Genomic DNA, 23,425 nt, shown 5'->3' with positions numbered 1-23,425 from the left:
GTGCCTCTCTGCAGAGCTGCAGCACACCCCAGAAACAACTTCCCTGTCCCCAAATCGAGAAGGAGGCAGGCACTTCCCAAAGCCACCCTGATCCTTAGCAGAAAATCTCCCTCACTTATTCTGCTGAAGCCAGAACGTTCCCCTTCCTCAGGGAAGCAGCAAGAGTCAGAGTGAAATTCCTCTCTGCAGGCACAGATCCAGAGCTGTCAGGAAAAAACCTCAGTGAAAACTGTCACAAAATGGTGTTACGGCTCTTTTTGTCTGCAGCTGGGGCCTGACGGAGATGCCCGTGCTGGCTTTTGTACACAAAGTGGAGGAATTCCTGCAAAAAAAATCCCACCTTGCCATGTCTGTGCAGGGGCCTCCCTGGGGATGGGGGGGGTGGGAGGGGGTGTCACTGATCTGAAGAAACACCTCAAAAATGGCTGGTTTGGTGCTGTGCAGGTTTGTGAAGTCACCCCAGAAAAGCCACAGCCATGGGGACAGGAGCACACACGGGGCAAGGTTTAACTCAGTTTATTTGTACATAAAGGAGGCAACTGCATTTTGGGATATAGATTTAAAAAAAGGCAGATAGAAGTTTGAGATAGTGAATGCTCTGGGCTGAAAATGTGAAGAAAGGAAAGAAAATTGAGCAGATGGCAGATTTCCACGGAAAACAGAGGTCAGGGCTGTTTTCCCCTCCCTGCAAGGATGGGGGCTCTAGGCAGCTCAGGAGACATTTTGTCAGGATGTGAACTGACTTAACAACGACCAAAGTGGTCTGGAATTTACTTCTGCTTAGTTAGGAAAAAAAAAAAAAAAAGGAGCAATTAGCTAATCAGGGAGATCTGGGTTTGCCACACACCAGCTCCACCAAAGCCAGGGGAGAGCATCCAGTGGGTCCTGATGCAGCAAAATAAGGATGCTTGGAAAAGTGGGGCCTGAGCCCTGCCTCCCCTCTCTGTCAGAAGCAGAGGGATTTAAGAGAAAACCCTGATCTGAGGTGATGCTGGACCCTGTGGCTGCTCCATGGTGGGGGAGACCCAATTCCAGCAGCTAAATCATGGCTTGGCTTTACAGGAGGCATTTGGGAATATTAAAATTCAACAGAGGGGAAGCAGGGAGCAGACACTGGTCCAAAAGGCATCTGCCAGCAAAGCCACTCCACGGAGCTCTTGGACAGCATTAACACACCCTGTGATGGGAATCTGCTGGGATCTTCCAGTGCTTGGAATGCCCTGCTCCGGCCTGCCGTGATGCAGAGCCTGTCAATGGGCTGCGCTTCCCCATTAGCTCAAACTTAATTAGGGAAAAATGAGAGCCATATGGTAATTCCAAATCCAGGCAAAACAATGTCTGTGTGTTTGGGTCTGGCATACTCAAATATTTTCCTAGAGCATTAATTTTTAATTCTTACATCAGACCCGCATAAGCAAATATAAATAGGATTTTGTGCTTTCCATAATCCATCCAGCTTGTGTTTGTTGTTACATACACTGAGTAATCACTGCCTGCCACTACTTACAGAAGAGCTGATAATAAATATTAGGACACAAACTTACAAGTTAAATGAGATACAGTTAAGTAGTCAATTAAAAGGACACTCACAACCTCAGGTTGGAAAAGACTAAGTACTGCTGTTCTAATGTGCTTTTCTCATTCCTTTTGGTTGCTCACCTGCCAAATCTACACCGGGAGGGGCGGGTAGGAGAGTCTGGAGTTGTTTGTGGCACTGGGCGCAGCTTAGGGGTGTGAGTGGGATGAATGAGGAGAATTAGACACAGGGAACATTATTCAGATGATGCAGGGAGGTTGCTCCCCCGTGACCCCGCGGTACTGGCCCTGCCACGGCGGGGCTGTTCGGGGAGGAGCTCTTTGCTCCCAGCTCCCCGTCCTGGCTTCTCCCCGCTGGGTCACACCGAGAGGGACGGGCTGAGCTCGAGGTGGGCTCGCAGGAGAGCAGCGATGTCCCCGTGTGCCAGTGACAGCGCCGAGTTACCGCCCTGCAGGACAGAGGAGGTGAGACATCACCGCCCGAATCCCTGCTCCATCCCCAAAACCTCCTTCCCTCCCTCCCCTTCCTCCCTGCTTTACAGTGAGTCACCGTCCCGCAAACCCTTTGGGCCTCGACCGCACCAAACACAGCCCAGCTGTGCCTCTGCCTGGCCCCGCTGCCCTCCTGCATGTCTCAGATAAAATTATAGTTTAATTAGAAAATAGTTCCGTAATTCCAAACGCAGCCCTGTGGCCCAGCAGGAGGAATTTCCAGCGGCCCTGCCGCTCCCAGCCCGGCCCCGTCCCACGCGTCCCCACGGAGAGGCTTCGTTCTCAGGGAGGAGTTAATTGCTGCTAATTTCTTGGAGCTGAAGCTCTGCTGATTCCACATGTCCAGGATTTCATCTGGGTTTTTTTAGGATTACACCAGTGCTCCTGCCCAGTCTACAGCTGGGACAGAGGATGCTGTCACAGCCATCCCATATGCACCAAAAACAGGGATACCCTCCTAAAAGTGATTCCCTGATTTAAAAAATGGACTGAAATTGCACTTCTTCACTTAAACCCCCCCCCCCTGTGGGATTGCTGCCTGGAGCACATGATCCCAGCTGAGTTTTCCCCCCTGGTGCAGTGAGGTTGTGCTGGTGCTGGAGCCTCACCTTGTCGGTCAGCGTGACCTGGCAGCCGGGCTGGGCCAAGAGCAGCCTGACGATGTCGGCGTTGCCCTGGCGACAGGCCACCATGAGGGCCGTGGTCCCCTCCTCGTCCTGCAGGTTGACATCGGCCTGGCAGGACAGCAGGGCTCGCACCATGTCATCCCGCTCGTGGCTCACCCCCAGCATCAGCGCGGTCTGGCCTCCCTGCGGGGTCACAGGGACAGGCTGAGCACCCCCTGCCCACCTCCTCCCACAGCCCTGCTCACTCTGACTGCCAGAGATGATGATGATAATAATAATATTATTAATAATAATACGTTTACAGAATCATAGAATCATTTTGATTGGCAAAGCCCTCTGAGATCACTGAGTCCAACCATTAACCCAGCGCTGCCAAGCCCACCACTAACCCCCATCCCATAACCACATATCACAACATTGCATATTATTATTGCATTGTACATCTATGATAATAATTCCTACTAATATTGCACCCTATTGCATGTTGTTATTAAATCACACTGGGGCTCCTCAGCAAGTGTTGTGAGAGACACACGTTCACTTCTGGAAGGTCCTTGCAGCAGCATGGACAAACTGCCCAGCTGTCCCCAAATGTGGGTCCCCCCAAACCTTCCTGGGCAGTTTAACTCAGATCTGGACTAACTTTTACAGCAGTTTGGGAGCAGAGATGGATGAGGGCACCCTCATCCCTGAGAACAAAATGTGTGACTCTGATGAAGCTCACCAGCAAGCCTGGGGCTCCCATGCTCTGGGGTTCACCCCCCACTGCTCCTCCCTGCTGTCGCTTCTGATTTTTACCTCAGAAAAACTTGTTTGAAAAATGTTCAGTCATTTTCAGTCCCTCCATTTCCCCCAGCTGTCACACCCCTTCCCAGGGAGCTGGTGGGTGGCCACACTGCAACTTAGCTGAGGTTGCTTTTGGAACATTTGGGAAGCAGCAGCTCCAACCTGCGACCTGCTGCCGAGCCTCAGCCTGGCGCTGCCACGGAGCGCAGGGAACCCAAATTATTCCCCCAGCTGTTTCCTGTCACGCACCTGGGCGGCCCTCAGGTTGACATCCCCCTCCTTCAGCAGCCTCATCACCACCTCCATGTCCTGGTGGGTTTCGGGGGTTGCCAGCGGCGTGAGCATCACGGCCGTGTAGCCGGCACGGTTCTGCAGGTCCAGGCAGCACACGCCTGGAGGGGATTGATCCAGCCCATGATGGATCACCCAGAGCGAACAGAAGGGAAAGAGGGAGTCATACAACGTGTGGCATGTTACATTCCCAGGAACAGGAGTTATTCCATGATGATACAGGACGGGGATTTATCGGTGTTAAATATCGAGGCTTCTGAGCTCAGCATTAAACCAACGGCCCCTGGTGCTACAGTTAATTACAACTGTTGAGGTCAACTCAATTAGCTTTGAAGACCACAACAAATACAAGTTAAAGGGGGATAATTAATGCCTCGAGCACATGCTGGTTGGAGCTGTGGGCTGTTTGCTTTGGCTCCCGTGGCAAGGGAGCAGCAGAGAGACGCCCGGCACCCAACGGGCGTGGAAAACATCCTGGTCCCATTTCACTCATTTTTCACTTCAAAGAGCCCATTTCCAGCTCCACCACGAGGAATGAGCCGTGTCTGAGGGTGAGGGCTCAGGTCCAGCCTTGCCCTGGGGAACCAGCTGCCTCAAACCCTTCCCTCCCTACGCCTCTGCGGCAACAATCGGGTTATAGATGTGTATGATAATCTGCCATTTCCCAAACATTTCATGGATTGTCCGGCCCATGAGAAAAGGCCAAAGTGCCTCTATTCTCTCAGAGCACGAGCACATTTTTGCCCCGTACAAGCTCAGCTGAGATTTTTGTTCTTTCATTGCAACACGAGCTGAAAGTTCAATAGTTGAACATGGGAGTTTTTCTGCGGCACTGGGGGGTTCCTTATGCTCTCAGGGGTCTGATCCTCCTGCCCCAAGCCATGATGTGGCTTTAGCTGCTGCAAGAAGCTGGGGAACCCCCCCATCCCACCTGGACTGGGGCCATGAGGGACATCCCTTTGGATACAGGGACCCTCAGCCATCCCCAAAGTCAGGCTGCAAAGCCCCCAAGATGTGTGAGGGCATTAATGCTTAATGTCCCTGAGGAGCCTCAGCTGGGACCCCTGAGTACACCCACGGGCCCAGGGCTGAGCTATGGGGGAGAATGCTGGTCGTGAGGTCAGCCAGGTCTCCTGGATGGACCTCGGCCCTATCCTTGTATTTTGGATGGATCTTGGGCCCCTGTTTGCCTTCTGGATGGGTCCTGTGCAGGGAGGTGGCTGTTGGTCCTCAGCCCCACCTCTGTGCCACCTCCTTTAGCTCCTGACTGAGCTCCCTGGGAGGACCCTGGACCTCATTCAATGTTTGCCATGTCTGGGACTGTTCACATCCCCCTGTTCCCTGTGTAGCCATCACTCACGGGACCACAACCCAGTGGCAAGAGCCATTCCCACCCCCTGCCCAACAAAGGCCCTGGCTGGGCAGAGTGGCCATTCCTACCCGTGTCCAGCAGGAGCTTTGCCACCGGGAAGTTGGAGTGGGACACGCTGTAGTGCAGAGCTGTGTTGCCGTTCCTGTCGGGCAGGTTCACCACCGTCTCCAGCAGCTGGGGCTGGATGTCCCCCAGCGCCTCCAGGTACGCTGCCACCACCTGCGGGCTGGAAGACTTGTGGCTGGACACCTGGAACCACTCCTGGGAGATGGAGCCGAGGACGTGCCGCTGCAAACACCAAGGTGTCACCGTGAGTGTCCCTGCGAAGCGGTGCCTGCCCCACTCCTGCATGCCCTGGCACCACCCAGCCAGCACTTAGCTTGTGGGTTTGTGATTGCTGCTATAACTTGAGGGGGAAAGGAATTTCCTGTGGTAACTTGGATGAGTAACCAGACAAAGCCTTCATCTTCCTTTTTTTTTTCCCCCCTTTTCCTCTCTTTTCGGCTGTTCTAAAACTGACTCAGATGTCACCTCACCCCCCTCTCCTCACAAAGCTGTCCAGGGCACAGCCTGCAATGTGCCATGGGGATAATCTCATCTATTAAAGTGAACAGAGCATGAACCGTGTCTGAAACGGGATTGGGGAATATCTGTACCAGATGCTTGTTGCTTGTGCTCCTGATTTCTGGGAGGTGTTCACTGAGGAGCTGGCAGGCGGTGAGGAAATCTTCAGAGGGTTTGCACCTAAAGGGAAAAGACTTTTGTAAATCCACCATGGGGCAGGACTTGCAGGAGGTATTGAACCAGGTAGGAGAACACAGGCAGATGAGGCTGGAATATGTTCAACACTTATTTACTTGCTTAAGTTACTGGACACAAATTGTCCCATTGACTTGACACAGATTTTAGGTTAAGCACTTAAATAAGGGTTTAAGCCCAGAATCACAGATTTGTGTGGTCAACTTCATCTATTACAAAAATCCTTAAGGTGGGGAAAAAAAAATCTTATTCCTGAATCTGCAAAGAACTTTACCAAAAAACCTTCCATGAGAGGGGAGAAATGAGCTAACTGGCCAGCCATGACTCAGTGTGGAGTGTAGGGCCTGAATCAATCCCCATTAGATTCTGCAGTAACTCAGAAAATATTTAGCTCTTTAAAGCCTTTTCCCTTGTCTGCAGAGGTCAGCACTGCTGTTCCACCAAGCAGAAGAAGTCCCAGCCCAGCCCTGCAGCGCCGTGTCCTGTGGCCATGACAGACGGCGTGGTCACCACCTGGTGTCCTGGTTACCTGTCAGCCTCGTGCTGAGAGCAGGGTGCTGCTCTTGCTGATGCCTCCTGCTCATCATCATCCTCACACTTCTCCCCTGAGGAAGCCCCTTTGCTTTCCCTTCCAGCCTGCTCAGGCTCCACGTCACCAGCTCTGCCTTCGGCCTCGGTCTCGGTGTCACCATCCGATGCGCTGTCGTCACAGCTCGTGTCTTCGCTTGATGTCGTCTCGTAGCTATTTGAGGACACCACATGTTACTCCCTCCTTCCCCTGATGGGGCCTGACCAAGGCTCATTGACTCCAATGGGCCTTGGGCGAAGCCCAGAGCGACAAGCAGCAAGTTAAAAGGTCTGAGCCATAGCCATAGTCGGGGTTAGTCTTTGTTTGGCTCCGTAAGCAGCAGGAGTGTGACAGAAGCAGTTAATGAGCAGCAGGCAGGGTTACTTCAGGGTTTGGAGGGATGTCCATCACACACAGCCCAGGCAGGGGCTGAGAGCTGCCTCCCTGCTGGCACGGTGACAGGGAGCCACCAGCAGCACGGCCCCTGTAGCAAGGAGGGACTGGTGGTGTCGGCAACCTCGAGGAGCACGAGACAAAAGCTGTGTTTGCACAGGCTGAATCCACCATTCCAGCAGCCCTGACAGAGATCTCTCCTCTGGCTGTCTAAAAGCATTAATAACATCTTCCACAAAACAGAACATTTCACCCTGACAGACCCCAAAACTTTCCTCAAAGTAATCAAGACTCCTCCACTCCCTACAAGTCGTACCCATTTGGTAGAAGCAGCTGTACACAACTAGAGTGAGGAACTCCTGATGAACCCAGCAGCTGGGAAGTCAGAGGAGCAGGATGTGAGCAGAAAGCAGCACCCAGACTGGCGCACACAGCCCAGCCCAGGGACAGTGACATGTGTCCTGCACTCTTCATGCCAGCACACGTACACCTCAGCAGGAGATGCTGCCCCTGCTTAGCTCACAGGGAGTGTTAGATATTGGACACACCTGGAATGGGGAGCACAACCTAAAGTTTCCTTCACCCCAAGGTAATTCCTTATTTACCAAAAAAGTCTATTCCCAGGCCCTGAACCAACTGCTGTTGGCTTTGCTGGAGCGTGGGGGCAGGTTAGTGGCAGCGTGCCCACCCAGGCAGTGCTGGCCTCCTCCAGAACCCACCAAAGTCAGTGGGAATCTTCCCAGGGAATCTTCCCATGGAATCTTCCCACCTTCCCCAGCTGGGTTTTGGATGAAGTCCCACGAGATGGGTGTGCAGAGAGCGTCAGTCCCCAGTGTGTCCCCTGCTGCTCTGAACACACCACCACCTGTTCTCAACGGGGTTACTCACAGCTTACTCAGAGTGCTGGATTAAAGAAGGGAGAAAAGAGGCTCCATTTCAACTGGCCTTTTAATCAGGAGGTTTGGAGGGGAAAAGAGGGGGAAAAGGAATGACTTCTCCAGCGATACAGAGGACATTCCACGTTAAAAGGCAGTTTGATCTTCTGAACAGATGCTTACCCACCATTTACCCCAACAAACTGGAGATTCTTTTTGGTCCCATTGCCTCCTGCATGGAAACCATAACCTTTCTTTTTCATGATGGATTTAAGACTTGTGGTTGGAGAGTTTTCTACCAAAATACAAAATAATAGATTAATTAAGCAGATGTGCCATAATTAGCAATAATTATTCCCCACCTCTAGCAACAAGCTACAAATCATAACCGTAAGCATCTTACTTCATCTTACGAGAGTCTTTTGATGTCTTGCAGAACTACAGATGCAGCTGGCCACAACCTGAACCTGCCCTGCCACCTTTAAATACAGGTCTCAAACATCTCCAGGTGACTGGGAATATAAAGGAAGTGACTGGGAATTATGTATTTGTCCTATGAATATAAGTAGATTTTACGTTTGTAATACTGTTTTGGTTTGGGTTTGGTTTTTTTTCCCCAGTGGTAATGTATTGGAAATTTCCTATATAAACCTGCTATAATACTACATGGATGAGTTTTTCCATTGGACTTTGAACAGTGTCTATATATTGCTTATAAGGAGTAAGTCACTTATCTATTTGCAAGCTCCCTCCCTCCCCCAGTGAACAGGCATTGGATTCCCATCTTCATATAAGCTAAAATTATTTTAGATGAAGGTCTGTGAGTGGGGACAGGTCTCTTCCCAGTCTGGTCGCTCAGTTTGACTGGTTTGGGTTCTGGAGAACTCCATGCTGATTTACCCCAGATGAGCACCAGCCCCGTATTCTCGCAAACTGAGATGTGCAATCCAAATAAAAGGAATGTTTGTTTGATGGAACAGCCACCAGTGTGGCAGCTTTTGGAAGTTGATCCTGCATATAAATGAGCCACTGCTTTATGAGCTCCTACATCACTTTGTTCGCTTTTTTTCATGTCAGATCCATAACTTGTGATGTGCAGAGATTTGCCTTTCTCATCATGCTTAGGCGAGACTGTTCCTGATCTGACTGACAACAACTGTTCCACCACATCCCCCCTGCTCCACGCTGGAATAAATGGGAAAAGATTTGGCCCGGACACATCGAAGCCTATGCCAGTATTATTTACCCAACTGTTGATAGTGCATGTTGGAATTCTCCTTATCCACGGGCCCTTGCGAGGAGTAGGCAGAGAGCAGGGAGTTTAGGGAATTAACCAATTGGTTCTGGATGGAGCTGAGCTTGGAGGCCGGCTGCTTGATAGCGCTGGCTAGCTCAGGGTACCCGTGCTCCAAACACAGCCACTGCTCCTGCAGGAGCTCCTGGATCTTTTTTACATATTGGCCAATGGGGTCAACAGCCGGGAGGTCCTCATGGCCAGGGGCACCTTCCTCTTCCAGCCCTTCCCGAGGTTTATCTTCTCCAAAGCCTGCCTTGCTTCCGGCTGCCTTTGGGCCAAAGGAGTCGCAGCTGTTCCGGTGGTTCTGGTTGTCATCACTGGGGTGCTCGTGGATCTGCAGCTGGGTGAAGCACGGAGCAGGAAGTCCAGCCTCCATGCCAGCCTCACCAGAACGTCCCTCTGCTCGAGCGTCTGCCAGTCCCTGCTCCCTCCACGCGCCCAGCTCCACGGCCTGTGCATGGACGTTGTCTGCCCTGTGGACACCACAGCCGATGGATCTGGTGGAGAGCGGGATGTTGACGTTGATGCCTTTGTCCTGGGCCTGCCTGAGCCCTGCCACCTGGGAGAGCTCGGTGTTCACCGCAGCATCGAGGCACTGCAGGGCCCCACTGCCCCGCCGCGACCGCAGCTCGGCCTCCTTGGACTTCTCCTGGCACAGCTGCTCTTCCAGCTGAGCTTTGGAGCTGGCCAGCAGCTTAATGCTTTTCTCCTTCTCCTGGATCTCATGATCCTGCTGCTCCAGCACTGCCCTGACCTGCTCGAGCTCCTCTTTCTTCTTGCCCAGCTGCTCCTCCAGGTCAGCGATCTGCTGCTTCAGCGCCGCGACCCCGCCGGGCTCTCCAGCGTCAGGAGCGTGCGGAACACCGCTCTCCTTGTCCCCTCCAGCCCGGACATCCCTCTCCTCGCCTTCCTGCAGCACATTCAGATCCACCTCACTCACACTTAGCCCCCTTTCTGCAGGGTTCATGCTCTCCTCTGCCAGCTGGAGGGCAGCCGCTGGTGCTGCTTCACCCTTGGCCACGTCGGAGCCGCCGCTGGCAACGGCGACATCGCCCTCCTCGCCGCCGCTCTCCATCACCACCTGCAGCTGCTGGTTCTGCCAGGGGGGCTGCACGGGGCCCAGCCCCGGCAGAACCCGGCCGGGATGCCCTAAGGAGCCGTCCTGCTCCGAGCTCATCTCCCGGGGCGGGGTGAACGGGCTGCTGTCCGAGCTGGGGCGGGAGGTGCTTTCGGAGCCGCCCTGGTCGGGGCAGTGCTGGGGAGGGGTCCGGAGCGGTGAGGGGACTGCCGGGGGCTCTGGCCGGGGGGCAGCGCGTCGGGCATGCTGGAGGCTCGCAGCAGCTGCGGCCGCGCCCACAGTGCTTCCCGCGGCCAGCCCGGCTTCCGCCTGCGGCCGGCCCAGCTCCGCCTGCGCCCGGCCCGGCTCCGCCTGCGCCCGGCCCTGCTCCGCCTGCGCCCGGCCCTGCTCCGCCTGCGCCCGGCCCTGCTCCGCCTGCGCCCGGCCCTGCTCCGCCTGCGGCCAGCTCTGCTCCGTCTGCCGCCGCGTCTCCGCCAGCAGCGCTTTCCTCCGGTAGCTCGGCTCCTCGGCCGCGGCCTCGGCGGGCAGGGGGGCTCGGGGGGGCTCCTCCCCCAGGGACGCCTTTCGCTGCGGGAAGGAGCAGGTCGAGGTCCAGCTCTTGCTGGGAGCGGCGGTGGAGCAGCCGCGGGAGCCGTTCTCGGGCAGGCTGAAGTTGCGGGGCAGCGTGCTGAATTTGGGCTGCTTGGCTCTGCGGTGGATGTGGACCCTCCTGATGGTGTTGCCTTTCTCGATGTCATCCACGTACTTCAGGAAGTCGAGGTCCAAGTGGAAGCCGTAGGGCGTCTCCAGGGAGTAGGGGAGGCCGCGGGGCTGCTCCCTCTCCCCGTTGGGTGGCTGGCCCTCTGCTGAAACAACCCGTAAAAAAGGAATTACTGAATTTTGAAAAAAAAAAAAAATTGTTTAGAGCAAGGGGGAGATGTTTTTTCTCTTCTCATCTCAGTTTTGGGCAGGCAGGGGCTGCAGCTCATTATCATGGAGGCTCGTGGTGAAGCTGTGCAGAGACACAGTGACACGCGCCAAGCTCTGATCTGCTTTTCCAGAGGTGCATCAGGTAATTGTTGCACTGAGGAAGCCAAAAATTTGCTGAAATCATGGCTCTAATTGGCAATTAAGAAAACAGCAGGTTTTGCAGGCAGTGCTACGTGTCTGTGTAGGTATAGGGAGCTGCCTGGTGGATAACAAATGCAGCTCAATAACAGAAGGTGGGACCAGTCTATGACAATGACATTTTTCAAGGCTTTTGGTTTGGTTTGAACTTTTCGGTGGCATAAGCAGTGCGCACCAAGCAGGAAAATCATTGCCTCGCTTCACCTGCAAGCGCCAGGTCACAAATTATTCCTTGAAAATGATGGATCCAGGCAGAGGCTGGACCCAGACAGCGCCAGCCGGGCGTTCAGAGCTGCAGCCATGCAGAACACGTGCATCCCAAGGTGACCGGCTCACTGCTCCCAGCACAGCTCTTAATTGAGGCAAATCACCACTAAATGGGTGTCCTGTGTTTGCCCACACAGCCAGCACAGGCAAACAACAGCTCTCTGCCGAGTCTTCCCCTTTTAACACAGCTTAACACAGCCATCTCCAGCCTGCAAACGTTCACAACCCCCAAATTTCCACCTTGAGAGCCCAAACAGTTAAATTTCTGCACCACTGATGATTTTCTTTATGCAGCAAGTCCCTGAAACCACAGTGGTTTGGGCTGCTGTGCACCTCTGAGCAAACAAGTTGGGCTTAGGGAGGAGGAGGAGGAGAAGGAACCAGGGCCCAGGGGAGACACCCCTCTGTCTCCATCCTGGTGGAGCAGCTGGAGAGGACCAGGACAATTTGGAATGGATTTTGGTGCTGCTCATCAGAGAGCATCACTGAGATGCAGGTGCTGTTTGGGTGGGAAGCAGCACATGGAAGTCAGAGGACGGACAGAGGGAAAACAGCACTGGGGTCATCACAGGGCACAGGAGCACAGCTGGAGGGTGGGAGCTGGGATCTGTCCCAGAGCACGGGAGGACAAATATGTGCTGATCTACAGCTGGGACCTGCTTTGCTGTGGTTTTTAGGAAGTCTGCATAATAATAAATGATGCATTATTTACCTCTTGGCCCCACATCTACAGAGAACAGGTTATTTACAGTATTTCTGGTGAGGAAATTACTCCAGGGCTTGGTTGGGTTTTTTTTTCAAGGAATAAATGAACAAATGAACATCCCATAGCCTCCATACCTTCTGTCTTCTCCATGGTGGGGTCTAGCTGGGCTGTCACTTAAACATCTTCCGACAAGGGCTGAGGAGTCGCTTCACCCTTGAAAAAAAAGAAATGGATACTTTTAATTTAATAAAAGAAAGCTCAACCATATGAACTTCATCTCTCCTTAAAGCCTTACAAGTCTTCCCAGTCCACCCCCCTCCCACTTCCCATCTTCTGCAGCCCAGTGGTGTCCAAAGGCTTTGAAGCTGCTGAAATCAATAGCTCCTTTTCCAGAGGCAACAACTTGTGCTTGACAGACACATCCCGGGGAGCTGGTCCTTGTAAAACATCCCCTGCATTACAGAGCCTTTGACTGCCAGCGAGGACAGACAGACATCTGAGATGACTCGAGATCGATGGCACAGGGACTCTCCACTGACTCCTGTAAGCTGGAGATATCCAACATGATATAACATCCCTGACAACAGGGGTATAAACTACACACAGAAATGACTGCTTTGCCTTTTTTTTTTAATCCACAACAAGCAGAGATTCAGAATTTATGTTGAATCTCTTTCAAATGACAGCCATTACTTCAGAGCACATCCCTACTGTTAAAAAGAACCTGCACCAAATTGCACTGAACCACAGACAAATTGCTTTCAGCTCAGGGAACAACTTCAGGTATCTACCCCAGCCAGCACTGAGATCTTTGTATCATTCCGGGGCTCTGTTGCCCTCCAGCTCCTTCCCATCATGTGGACAGGGGTGAGACCCTCCTGGAGCATGAGAAATTAAGGCTGGGAACAACCAAGAAAGGTCCTGGGTGAAACTTCTCTCCTCCAGGCCCTTTAGAAAGGCACAGGGAGGAGGCAGGGAAGGCTGAAGGAGGCTGGGGCAGTTGGACATCACAGCAGGAGGCTCCCTGGCTTGTGTGAGAAGGACAACAACGCTCTGAGTGAGAAGGTCTGGTTTTAATTTCTGCTACAGAGGATGAAGTGGGAGTTTCTTGAACAGTAGGTTGTTTATGATTCTCCTTACAGTATTCAGTTTGGTTCCTGGCCAGAGACAGTCCCACAGCCGCTTGGAAGTCCATCCCTTCTCCTCCAGTGCATCCCTGAGTTAGGCAAGATTCTCAGGGCAGGACAGAGCAGTGCAAAGCCTGTGCTGAGCCAGCCCCAGCTCACACCCATCTCATGGACCAAACCACCAGAGTCTGAACGCATTTTCTGCGTGCACAGCTTTGCCTCAGCTCCCCATGAAGCGGCTCCAGCCAACCTTTACCAAAGACCAGATGAAAAATGAAGTCAAATCCTGCTGTACTGTTACCATAGGACATTGCCTCATCCCTGGAAGTGTTGCCTCATCCCTGGAAGTGTTACCTTTTAAAGAAACAATTAGCTGTCAATCAGGTAGGCATGTTTATGGTGGATGTACAGCCCTGATGGAAAGTCAGGAAGGTCCCAGCCCAAGGAGAACATCAAAGCTCTCCAAAGCTCCTGCAGGGTCACAGAGGGTCACGCTGATTCCCACCCAGCACCTTGTGAACTCCTGGAAAGCTCCTGACATGCTCTCCAATTAACCACACTGCTTCTGCAAAGGGCAGCTCCTTTTGTCTCCTCCTGCCAATGAACAGCACGTGCCAAAACAAACACCAACCTCTCTCTCAAATGTTGTTTCTTTCCCTTAATTTCCCGACTGCAGCCAACTACAGCCTGACCAGTTATACTCCCCTCTTCTAGGTCATTTATTCAGAAGAGGGGGGAAAAGCCAGTGAATAGGATGGTTTTTAATATCTAGATAATTACATCTATTTGGATCATTTATGAGCTGGCCGGGTCCCAACTCTGCAGCCCAAACTGATACTACGACTACTCTCTTTTGACCAATCTACTTCAAAATCGCCTCGTAAAAGGATGCTGAATGTACCCAACCGGCTTGCTGATGTTCTCCTGTCCCCCCCAGGGCAGCTCAGGCATGGAGAAGATGGCTTCGAGCCAAAAATGTTCCTCTTTGGACCCCACAGCTGCTCTCCCATGCCTGTCCCTAAGAAAAATTAGATTAAAACATGAAGTCATCTGCCAGAAGTAGCAGACCCTGACACCCAGGGTCCAGCCCATAATTTGAGGCAGGGCAACACTTTCAGGTGGGTCTCCATCCTTCTGAAACCTGTTAGGCTGACCCTCTGTCGGGTTCTATATTTGCTGAGTCTTCTCTATTAAATAAAATGGAAGAACATTTCTTTTTCTCCCCATGCATCGCTGATTTTTACCTTTGCTACACAGAGAGGCCGTGGGGAGGATTAATCCGGATTGGAATTAGGCTGTTTTTCTTAAGGCAGGAATAAATACATACAGAAATGGAAACGGAGAAGCCAAATATGTGAGAAGGCAACCGCACAGAGCGAAGTGGTTTTATTCCCTGGGGCAGCCCGTTTGCAGGGACAATGTACTGTCTTTTTAACCAGCCTGGACTCAAACACTGGCTCTTTACACTCACATTTAACCCCTCTTTCACTCCATCCCACTTGCCAGGCAATGTGATCAGCTCCCCCATCCACCCCAGCCAGGAGAAAGGAGAGCACCATCGCACCCCCAAATATTTCAATTACAAATTAACTCAACCACATACCACAAATATACACAAAATTCATTCTGCCAGAGCGTCTTGATAGTAATTTTAACTGGGAAACAGTTAACCCTGAGCCTATAAATTAACAAGATAATCCACCAGCACGTTAGCACAGTCTCATTAGCTGTAACACAACATTATTTGAGCTCTGCCTGTCTGTTCTCCTGCACTGCAGCAGCGGCTCCAGCACTTTGTGGTGAAAGGAAAAACTGTGGTTAGCAAAGCATTTAGTCATGTTACCTTCTCCCGCTGGCACCTACAAACCCCCCGGGGAGCAGCAGCTCCTGCCTCCCTCCAAAGCATCTTCTCCCGTGCCCAGAGCCGGCAGCGAAGGGTTCGGAGCACAAACGCGTCGTGGCTGAGCCCCAGCCTGCTCCAGCAGCTACAAAGTTGGTCAGCTGAGCTGTGACCTTGCTCAGAAAGCAAATACAAGTTTAAACCAAGAAGCACAAAAGAGGGATTGATTTTCCAATAGAGCAGCCCACGGCTCTCGGATGACCTTTGCGAGGACAGTTCAATCCCGGTGCATAAAACGAGTGACTTTTCCACTTAATAGTTATCTTTCCCAGAAAACACAGAGCACCGAGTGCTGCCTGGGCTGTCGGGGGTTCTCCCTTATCAGGGCTGATAATTGAAAGGAGAGTCAATAATTAACGGCGGGGTTGTTGCTGTACCTGATGCTGCGGCTGCAGCCCTCCGCATGCTGCACCTCCGGGCTGGATGGAGCATTAGCAATTCCATGAGCGCCTCTCCCGAGGAAACGCAGCCGGCTGCCGCGGCTCGCAGGCGGCAGCTGGGGGGAAGCTGCAGAAGGGCTCAGTGTCCCCAGTTCCTCCCGGCGGAGCAGACACAGCCCCACGCCCTTGTCCCCGCAGCTCCGGCCCCTCTCGCCGTGTCCGGCCATCCGCAGCCCCGGGAGATGCCGGACGGGATGGGCAGGGGGAATGACGGCGGCACGGGCAGAGGATGTCGCGGTGTCCCCGGGCTCCCGGGGGGGACAGTGGCACTCTCCGTATCAAACTCTCCAGCCCTTGGCTCTGGGGTTATCCATCCAAACTTCCAGCTGGCAGAGCAGACACGTGGAACAGGCTGCCCGGAGAAGCTGTGGCTGCCCCTGGATCCCTGGAAGTGTCCAAGGCCAGGCTGGACGGGGCTTGGAGCAGCCTGGGATGGTGGAAGGGGTCCCTGCCCATGGCAAGGGGTGGAACGAGATTTAAGGGCTCTAAGGTCCCTTCCAACCCAAACCGTTCTGTGATTCTGTGATTTTGGGCAGGGTACTTGTGGCATGTGGCTCAGTGATGGGCAGGGTGCCCATCCCAAGCCTGTCCCGAGCTCCGGCATTGGCATTCCCCTCGGGCATCCTGGACTGCTGCCCCTCCAGGCTGGCAAGAGGGACAAATCCCTCAGTCTCCGCACTGAACTTGCAACAACCTCATGCTTGCAAAGGCCGAGGGGTTCACTCACTGCCCGGGCTGCAAACCTCTTCCAGGGCTGGGAAAGAAAATCCTGGGAAGTGGAGGAATCCCCTGGGACGCGGGGGCTCTGCTGGGGGCTCTCACCAGGGACTCCCATCACAGAGCAGTGCCAGCACCTTTCCCATCGCTGAACGAGCAGCACAACCCAAATCTCGTGCTAGGGAGGAAAACCACATCTTGTCACTGTGTGAGAGCAGAGCTGCTGGCGCTGCTCCAGCTCCCTACAACCCCCAAACGGGACTTTAACACATTAACTTTGAAGAAAAGCAGGCAAGGTTTGCCTTTGCAGGAAGCAGAGTATCTGGATGCGTAGAGAACCAGCAGTGTTTGTCCTTTTGCCAGCTCTCCCCGAGGCACGGATGGGTTAAACTTCCTACCCGAGGAATGAAAAATAATTTCAGCAGCCGGCTAAATGCCGCCTTTCCCAAACACTGCCTTTCCCAAATGCCGCCTTTCCCACGCGGCTCCATCCCACACCGCGCGGGGCCTGACTCGGTGTCGATGGCTTTCTGCTTTCACAAGCAATTACTGAGCCTGAGGTTCAAAACCAACTCCAGAGCACGCTGGCTCATTTTCTGCTGGATTCTTCTGCTTTAGTTACGCTTGCGCGTCTTTTCTGAGTGCATTCTGCTGCTCGTGCTCTCCAGACAAAGCAGCACGGTGGAAAAAATACAAGTATTTCTATATGATGCTGATTTAAAAGTCATTCTGAAAGAATTGTTTGGTCTTCCCACTGGAAAGACCTAGCAGGAAGCTTTAATTTGGAGCATTTCCTCATTGCAATTACCCACATACGACCTACAGTTGTTCCCAGATTTAATCCCTCTGCAACTGAAGAAGTCTGCGACCCCTTAAATAAGCTTTTAATCGGGAGCTATGAGGGGAAGGAGTCAAAACATGCAAATTAATTAATTATGGGCTAGTACTTGATGGATTTACATCTGGCCTCTGATCGCTTTGCCCAGGGGGGCTGCTGCAGGGGGGGAAGTGGGGAAGGGGCTCACCAAGATTGTCTCCCAGGCATGAGAACTGAGGTCATGGCCTGAAACTGCTGCTGCTTCACATCAGGCACCGCAGCTGGCGGGGGGGTTTTGCTCTGCCGGCTGCTCCCATGGATGAGAGGAACCAGACGGCCCTGAAGTGGCTCAAGAGCCATCCCATCCACCCCTGCTGGCCACCACTGCTGCCTCCCTGGATGCTGGCAGGGCTGCTGCCTTCCCCTCCCCACACAGAATCCCTGTGGCATGGCAGGTTTGGGCCTCACCCCCTCTCCTCTCCACCACGGATCCGTCACAGAGCGACTCAGGTCGGAAGGGACAACGGAGATCATCCAGTCCCACCTCCCTGCCCCAGCAGGGTCATCCCAGAGCACCTTACCCAGGATTGTGTCCAGATGGGTCTGGAATACCCCCAGTGAGGGAAACTCCACAGCCTCTCTGGGTAATCTGCTCCAGTGCTCGGTCACTGCCCAGGGAAGTTCTTCCTCATGTTCAGGTGAAAATTCCTGGGCATCAGTTTGTGCCCATTCCTCTTGTCCCATTGCTGGGCACCACTGAGCAGAGCCTGGTCCATCCTCTGACACCTCCCTTTGGATACTAATATCCATGGACGCGGTCCCTTCTTAGTCACCTCTTCTTGAGACTGACCAGGCCCAACTCCTCAACCTTTCCTTGTAAGAAAGATGCTCCAGGCCCTTCCTCATCTCCTCAGCCTCCACTCCAGGAGCTCCATGCCCCTCTTGTCCTGAGGAGCCCAGAGCTGGACACAGCACTCCAGATGTGCCTCACAGGGCTGAGCAGAGTGGCAGGATCACCTCAGAGTGACCCACAGACAGAGCTCACCCTCGGCACCCAAAGGGTTACACCCAAACCTGCTCCATCCCGGTGGTCTGGATTGCACAACAACCGGCTGAGCTATCACTGCAAATGGACATACCAGGAATAAAAACGGCCTCTCTGGGAATATTTGTTGTACGGATTTTTCAATTCTGTTTTCACTGCAAAGGAAGAAAAATAACCCACTTCCAGTCTGCTGGGGACATGCACACGGGTGGGATCTGCGCTGTGATCCGCTGCCGGCCGGCACGGCCACGGGAAGGAGTCTCCCTCCAGGAGAAAAAGAAAGAGGTTTGAAAACTTTGTGGGATTAAATAAATACCTAGCTAAATAAAAGCAGTTTAAAGTCCTGGTTTGCACTGCAAGGAGTTGTCACGAGGCTTCCCAAAGTGAGAGCAAGCAGGGTTCCTGCAGGATGAGATCTGAATCCCAGAAGTCCATCAGCCACCTTCCCACATGTGTCTGGCATCACACAAAACAGCTCTGCCAGTGGTCCTGTGCCCCGCAGCATCCCTTGGAAGGGCTGCTTGAGGGGACAGAAGGCAGCTGAGCAGATCCAAAATTAACGTGGGGAGACCAGACAATGCCTGAGCCACTGCTATAAACCCAACAGCAACCAGGAGGAAAAGTTTCCACGCTGGATCCATCCCAGCCTGCAGCCACGCCACCACACATGCGGGGCAGGCTTCCCTCTGCACTGGTATCACCCACAGCACGTGCTGAGGCAGAGCAGGACTGGATTTAGGGATGCAAAACCTGTTACTTATGGGAAGAGCCTTCATCCTGGGGCCAGTGGATCGGTTCAGCACATGGCTGATGACAGTGGGTACCCCACAGCACCGGGATCTTATCGCACCCCAAGAGGAAACTCCCTCAGCTGCTGCCTGCCCAGGGCATCTCCAGAGCAGAGTTGGGAGCTGGAAGCAATTTGTGAGTGCTGGAGAGGGACGAGCTCTCTCTGCAACTCATCAGCTTGTGGCTGATGATGGAGAGGTCCAGGCTGGCCTCCCACCCTCTCTGCAAAAAAAACAGCGGAGGAGGAGGAGGCGGATGGGGCTGGAGCCGGGGGCAGTGTGCATGGAAAACATCCTGGAGGCATGTGGGGCCTCCCCGGGGTTTGAAGGAGAGGGTTCACAAGGAAGCTGAATAATGAACCCAGCACCACTTAATAAAGAAGCCAAACTCTTTCAGCAACCCCCAGGTGTGCAACCCTTGGTACTTAAACAGCCATTTCAGGCCCCGTTCCCTGATTTTATTAAATCTGCTCATTGCTGTCTAATAAATGTTGTGAACTTCCTGCCAGCATTTCCATTAGAGACAGGTCAGACCTGGAGGTATCAGATATCCAAACCCTCTCCCTCTTTTACGGCTTACCAGGAGGGGAAAACGATCACATTCACCCCCTCCTCTGATAACCTCTTTCCCGACTGACCTTCAGCTCATTCCAGCCACAGACTTACAAAAGCTTTGGTTGATTCTCGTGATTTTTTCCCATGCCTTGAAAACTGTGATGTTTTCCCTAAAGTCTCCTTTCCCAGAGCCAGGTGATCACAAAAAACACCCAAAGCCCTGAAACAAAAGTGCTGCACAGTCAGAAGGCAGACAAAAATCTGAGGTGCCTCGTTTCTAGTGTTTATTCTTTTTGCCTCAATCCCACAAGTTTTGAGGGAAAATAATGAAGCCATGCTATGGCTTCTGGTCTCTTCCAAGCTGCTGGTTTCCACCTCCTTGACCTTGGGACAAGTCAAGCTTTGCTGCCATGATACTGAATAACTCCCACGTGGTCAAAGACAGTGGGACATTTTAGGTGCTTTTAGGAAAACCCTATTGTCTGCATTTCTCTCCTCTTCCCTGGGCAACCACCGCAGTCCCCCACGGAGACACGGAGCCATTTCACATCGATTTCTGACCCGAGCCAACAAGACTTGGATTGATCACACTCCTGACAGGTTTAAAAACCTCTTCACACAGGAACGTTTCTTTTTCAGGCCACCTGAAACCACCCTCCTCATCGATTGGGACTGCAGAGAGGATGGACGTGCCGCCTCCCTCCTCTGCTGGTGATTTCTGTGTGGATAACAGGAGCTGGGAGCCCTGGAGCAGCATTTCCCACCTCTCACCCATTTGGGGTTTTTCCTCCAGGTTTTTGACCAAGCCTCAGCCACATATTGCTGGTGTAGTTTCAGCTTTCTCACTTGCACCACACTCAACCCTGATGGGCAGAGGAACCGGCTGCAACGATGAATTTAAGATATTCCCATTTGGAAGATGGGGACCTCTCTGTCTGGGTGGGTTTTTCACCATATTTCACATTTCTGACTCCATCAAATTGTCCATTTGGGCAGTGTATCTTGATAATGACACCACCTTCTTTTTCCTCAGGTGCTTTTTTTTCCTGTGCTGTTTAAACCTTGGGATGGGCAGGACTTGAGGCTTCCCAAAGCATGAATTCCACCAAGGTCTAAAATAAATAGGGTTTTGAAGCAGGAGCTCCCTGCAGCCGGTTCCTCCCCACTGCTCTCCCCTGGCATTGTCACTGTGAGGATTTCTGCCCCAAGCCATGGGCTCCTTCACACCCCTTGAGCTGGGGTCAGGGTTTTATTGACCAAAATCTGCATCCCACTGCTCTGGAGTGAGGCAGAGTCACATAACCCCTGTCAAACAGGGCACCAAGTGGAAAATACAATAACTTTCCCTAGTGGCTTTTTTCCCTAGTGGCCTCATCAATGGGGCCACGCTCATCCCTGTGGCTGCTCCCAAAGCTTCCTTGAAAAGACCCAAGATTTGGTGAGTTGGGCTGCAACACACGGTGATACAAATGTGACTTTTAAAATATCTGGCAGCTGTAAAACCACCAGGGGAGGGACCTGAATCAGCACCGAGCTCGTGAATGAGCCTGTATTCATCCAGCAGCTGTGTCCCAGGATCTCAACACCGCTCCTGATTCAAGGAATGCTTTGAGGCCAAACCTCTCCCTCCCAAAAGGTTCCCATGCCAGAGGCTGTTTGATGGGAAGCAACGCAGCACTCCTGCTTGGTGGAAAAGAAATATGTGGGAATGGGACAGCCCCAGCACTGCATGAGGGGGTGACACCTGGGAGATGAAACCTTCCTCACAACAGGACCTTCTGGAGAGGAGCCGAATGCAACCATGGTTTTCCTGTTCACAAGGAAACTGCACCAGGAGTCTGACAGAGCCCACAGCAGCAACAGGCTCCCTGACATCTCCTCTTCCAGTTTTGATGAATCCATTCACTGATCCCTCCTCAAGCACAGATTCCCCAGCCAGGTCGCTGCTCATCGGGCTGACTGTCATTTCAGCAGATATATTTATTTTTTAAATATTGCAATCAAAGTGACAAATAATCAGTGATGAACCTGAGGTTACAGGTTCCCCCTCCTCATCTGCCATCTCAGGAATCATTTAAGAAATCAGCTTTTCCCATTAGCCCATCCCAAATCAAACACAAACCATCTGGAAGACTGCAAAACATGTCCAAAGGCAAATGCTGATATTTTTACATAATTTGCCTTCTCTGCCATTGCTGTGGTCGCTACCCTTGCCCTGCATGAGCAATGTTTTTGGGTGTTCACCAATTTCATTTGGGCAACACAGCTAAAATATTTCATATCTGGGGTGGCTCTGGACAAGGGAAACCCTTCCTGATGGTGTCACATCCCAGAGCTGTCAGGAAAATGAGAGATCCCTGCACAATCCAGACCCACTTCCATCCCTGAATGGTGAACATGACACCCAGAGCATCCAGAACACCAGTTCCTCCATCCTGCACTCACTTGAACTTCCAGCTGAGATTATCCAACCCACGTTCTGCCTTCTCTGACCTCCTCATGGATCACCCAGCCTCTTCTCCAGCGATCTCAGCGATGTGCACCCCACCGCAGCAGCTCCCTGCTCCCTGCTCCTGCTTTCTCCCGGAGCACAGCCCGAGCTCTTAGGCCTGTGTGAAATCACCAGCTGGACTCTGGGAGCCGAGGAAAGTTGCCCGGGGCACGCCTGGTCCCGGCAGAGTTGGGCTGCTCAGCAATACCCTGGCAGCGTTCACGGCTGTGGAAAGGCGATGCTGCCTGCGAGGGAGAGGCGCTGCCCGTCCCTCCTCTCCTTCCCCGGCCCTCCGCTCCCGGCCCGTTCGGGACACAGGGAACCCGAGCACAGCCCTGGCCAGAGCCAGCAATGAGTTACGGTGCCAGGAGCTGCTCCGTCCGGGCGGCTGGAACGCCGGCAGGGAAATGGGGAGAGGCTGCAGGCAGGAGGGGGAGACCACGCTTAGCCCGGAGGCTGGGCTGGGGCTTGGCTGAGCCACATCTTCAAGGCTGGGCAGGGTTTTATGCTTCGGCTTTGAGGCTAAACACAACTCTGGAGACTTCCACTGCAATGCCCAGGGCCTGGAGGCCCTTCCCAGCCCTCACACGGTGACCTCTGGGGGTCCCACCAGGGCTCGGAGCCTTCCTGCCCTCTCCCAGCTGCCCAGCCACGCTCAGTGCCTCCACCCCTGAGCCAGGGGTGCTCTGCAAACACTCCTGTCCCGAGTGATCCAGGGCTGATGCTGCCCCGGGGCAGCCACGCGAGCGGCCAGGAGCCCTGAGCACCCCCTGAGCATCCTTGGAGCACACCCAGGAGCACACCCAGGAGCACCCTTGGAGCACCCTCCAAAGCGCTCCCACACATGCCCAGGAGCACACCCAGGAGCACCCTTGGAGCACCCTCCAAAGCGCTCCCACACATTTCCAGGAGCATCCTGGAGCACCCCTGAGCACTTTCAAAACATCCCTCCGAACATCTTCCAGCGCACCCCAGGAGCACCCCCAGAGCACCCTCCCGCGCTCCTCCCAAAGCCCCTGAGCACCCCCAGACACACCCCCCACACCGCCTCCAAACTCCCCCAAGTCCCCCGGAGCATCCCGCCAGCCCCTCCGGTGCGGTGCCCGGTCCCCCCGCGGCTGCCGGGCCCCGCTGTCCCCGCTGTCCCCGCTGTCCCCGCTGTCCCCGCCCGGCGCGGCCGTACCTGCACGGGCAGAGCGCGGCGGGCGCAGCGCTGCGATCCCGCTGCCTCCTCCGGGAGGGACCCGGGGCGGGACCCGGGGGCGGGGCGGGACCCGGTGCCCTCCCCCGGGCAGCGGGGCCGGGGGCGGCCCGAGGCGACGGGGACGGGCTGCGGGCGGGACAGCGGGAGCCAGGAGGAGCGGCGGCCGTGGGAGGCCAGAAAGCCACTTT

At 53.7% G+C, this 23,425-nt stretch overlaps 1 protein-coding gene across 1 annotated transcript; it reads right to left on the bottom strand.

Annotated features, from left to right (window-relative positions):
* Window positions 1–500: 500 nt before the first annotated feature.
* Window positions 501–23,319, bottom strand: KANK4 (KN motif and ankyrin repeat domains 4). The gene is given in 12 exon segments (XM_039555958.1): window positions 501–1,985; window positions 2,637–2,837; window positions 3,690–3,832; window positions 5,172–5,391; window positions 5,760–5,847; window positions 6,392–6,604; window positions 7,882–7,993; window positions 8,945–10,291; window positions 10,294–10,382; window positions 10,525–10,918; window positions 12,288–12,366; window positions 23,217–23,319. Coding segments are annotated over 11 exon segments (2,913 nt in total). The 5' UTR covers window positions 12,304–12,366; window positions 23,217–23,319; the 3' UTR covers window positions 501–1,895.
* Between the last annotated feature and the right edge of the window lie 106 nt (window positions 23,320–23,425).

Source organism: Corvus cornix, chromosome 8, assembly GCF_000738735.6.
Source record: "Corvus cornix cornix isolate S_Up_H32 chromosome 8, ASM73873v5, whole genome shotgun sequence".
In the NCBI taxonomy this organism is placed as follows: domain Eukaryota; kingdom Metazoa; phylum Chordata; class Aves; order Passeriformes; family Corvidae; genus Corvus; species Corvus cornix.
Note: the sequence above shows the minus strand (reverse complement) of the source record. Positions and strands in the feature narration are given on the sequence as shown.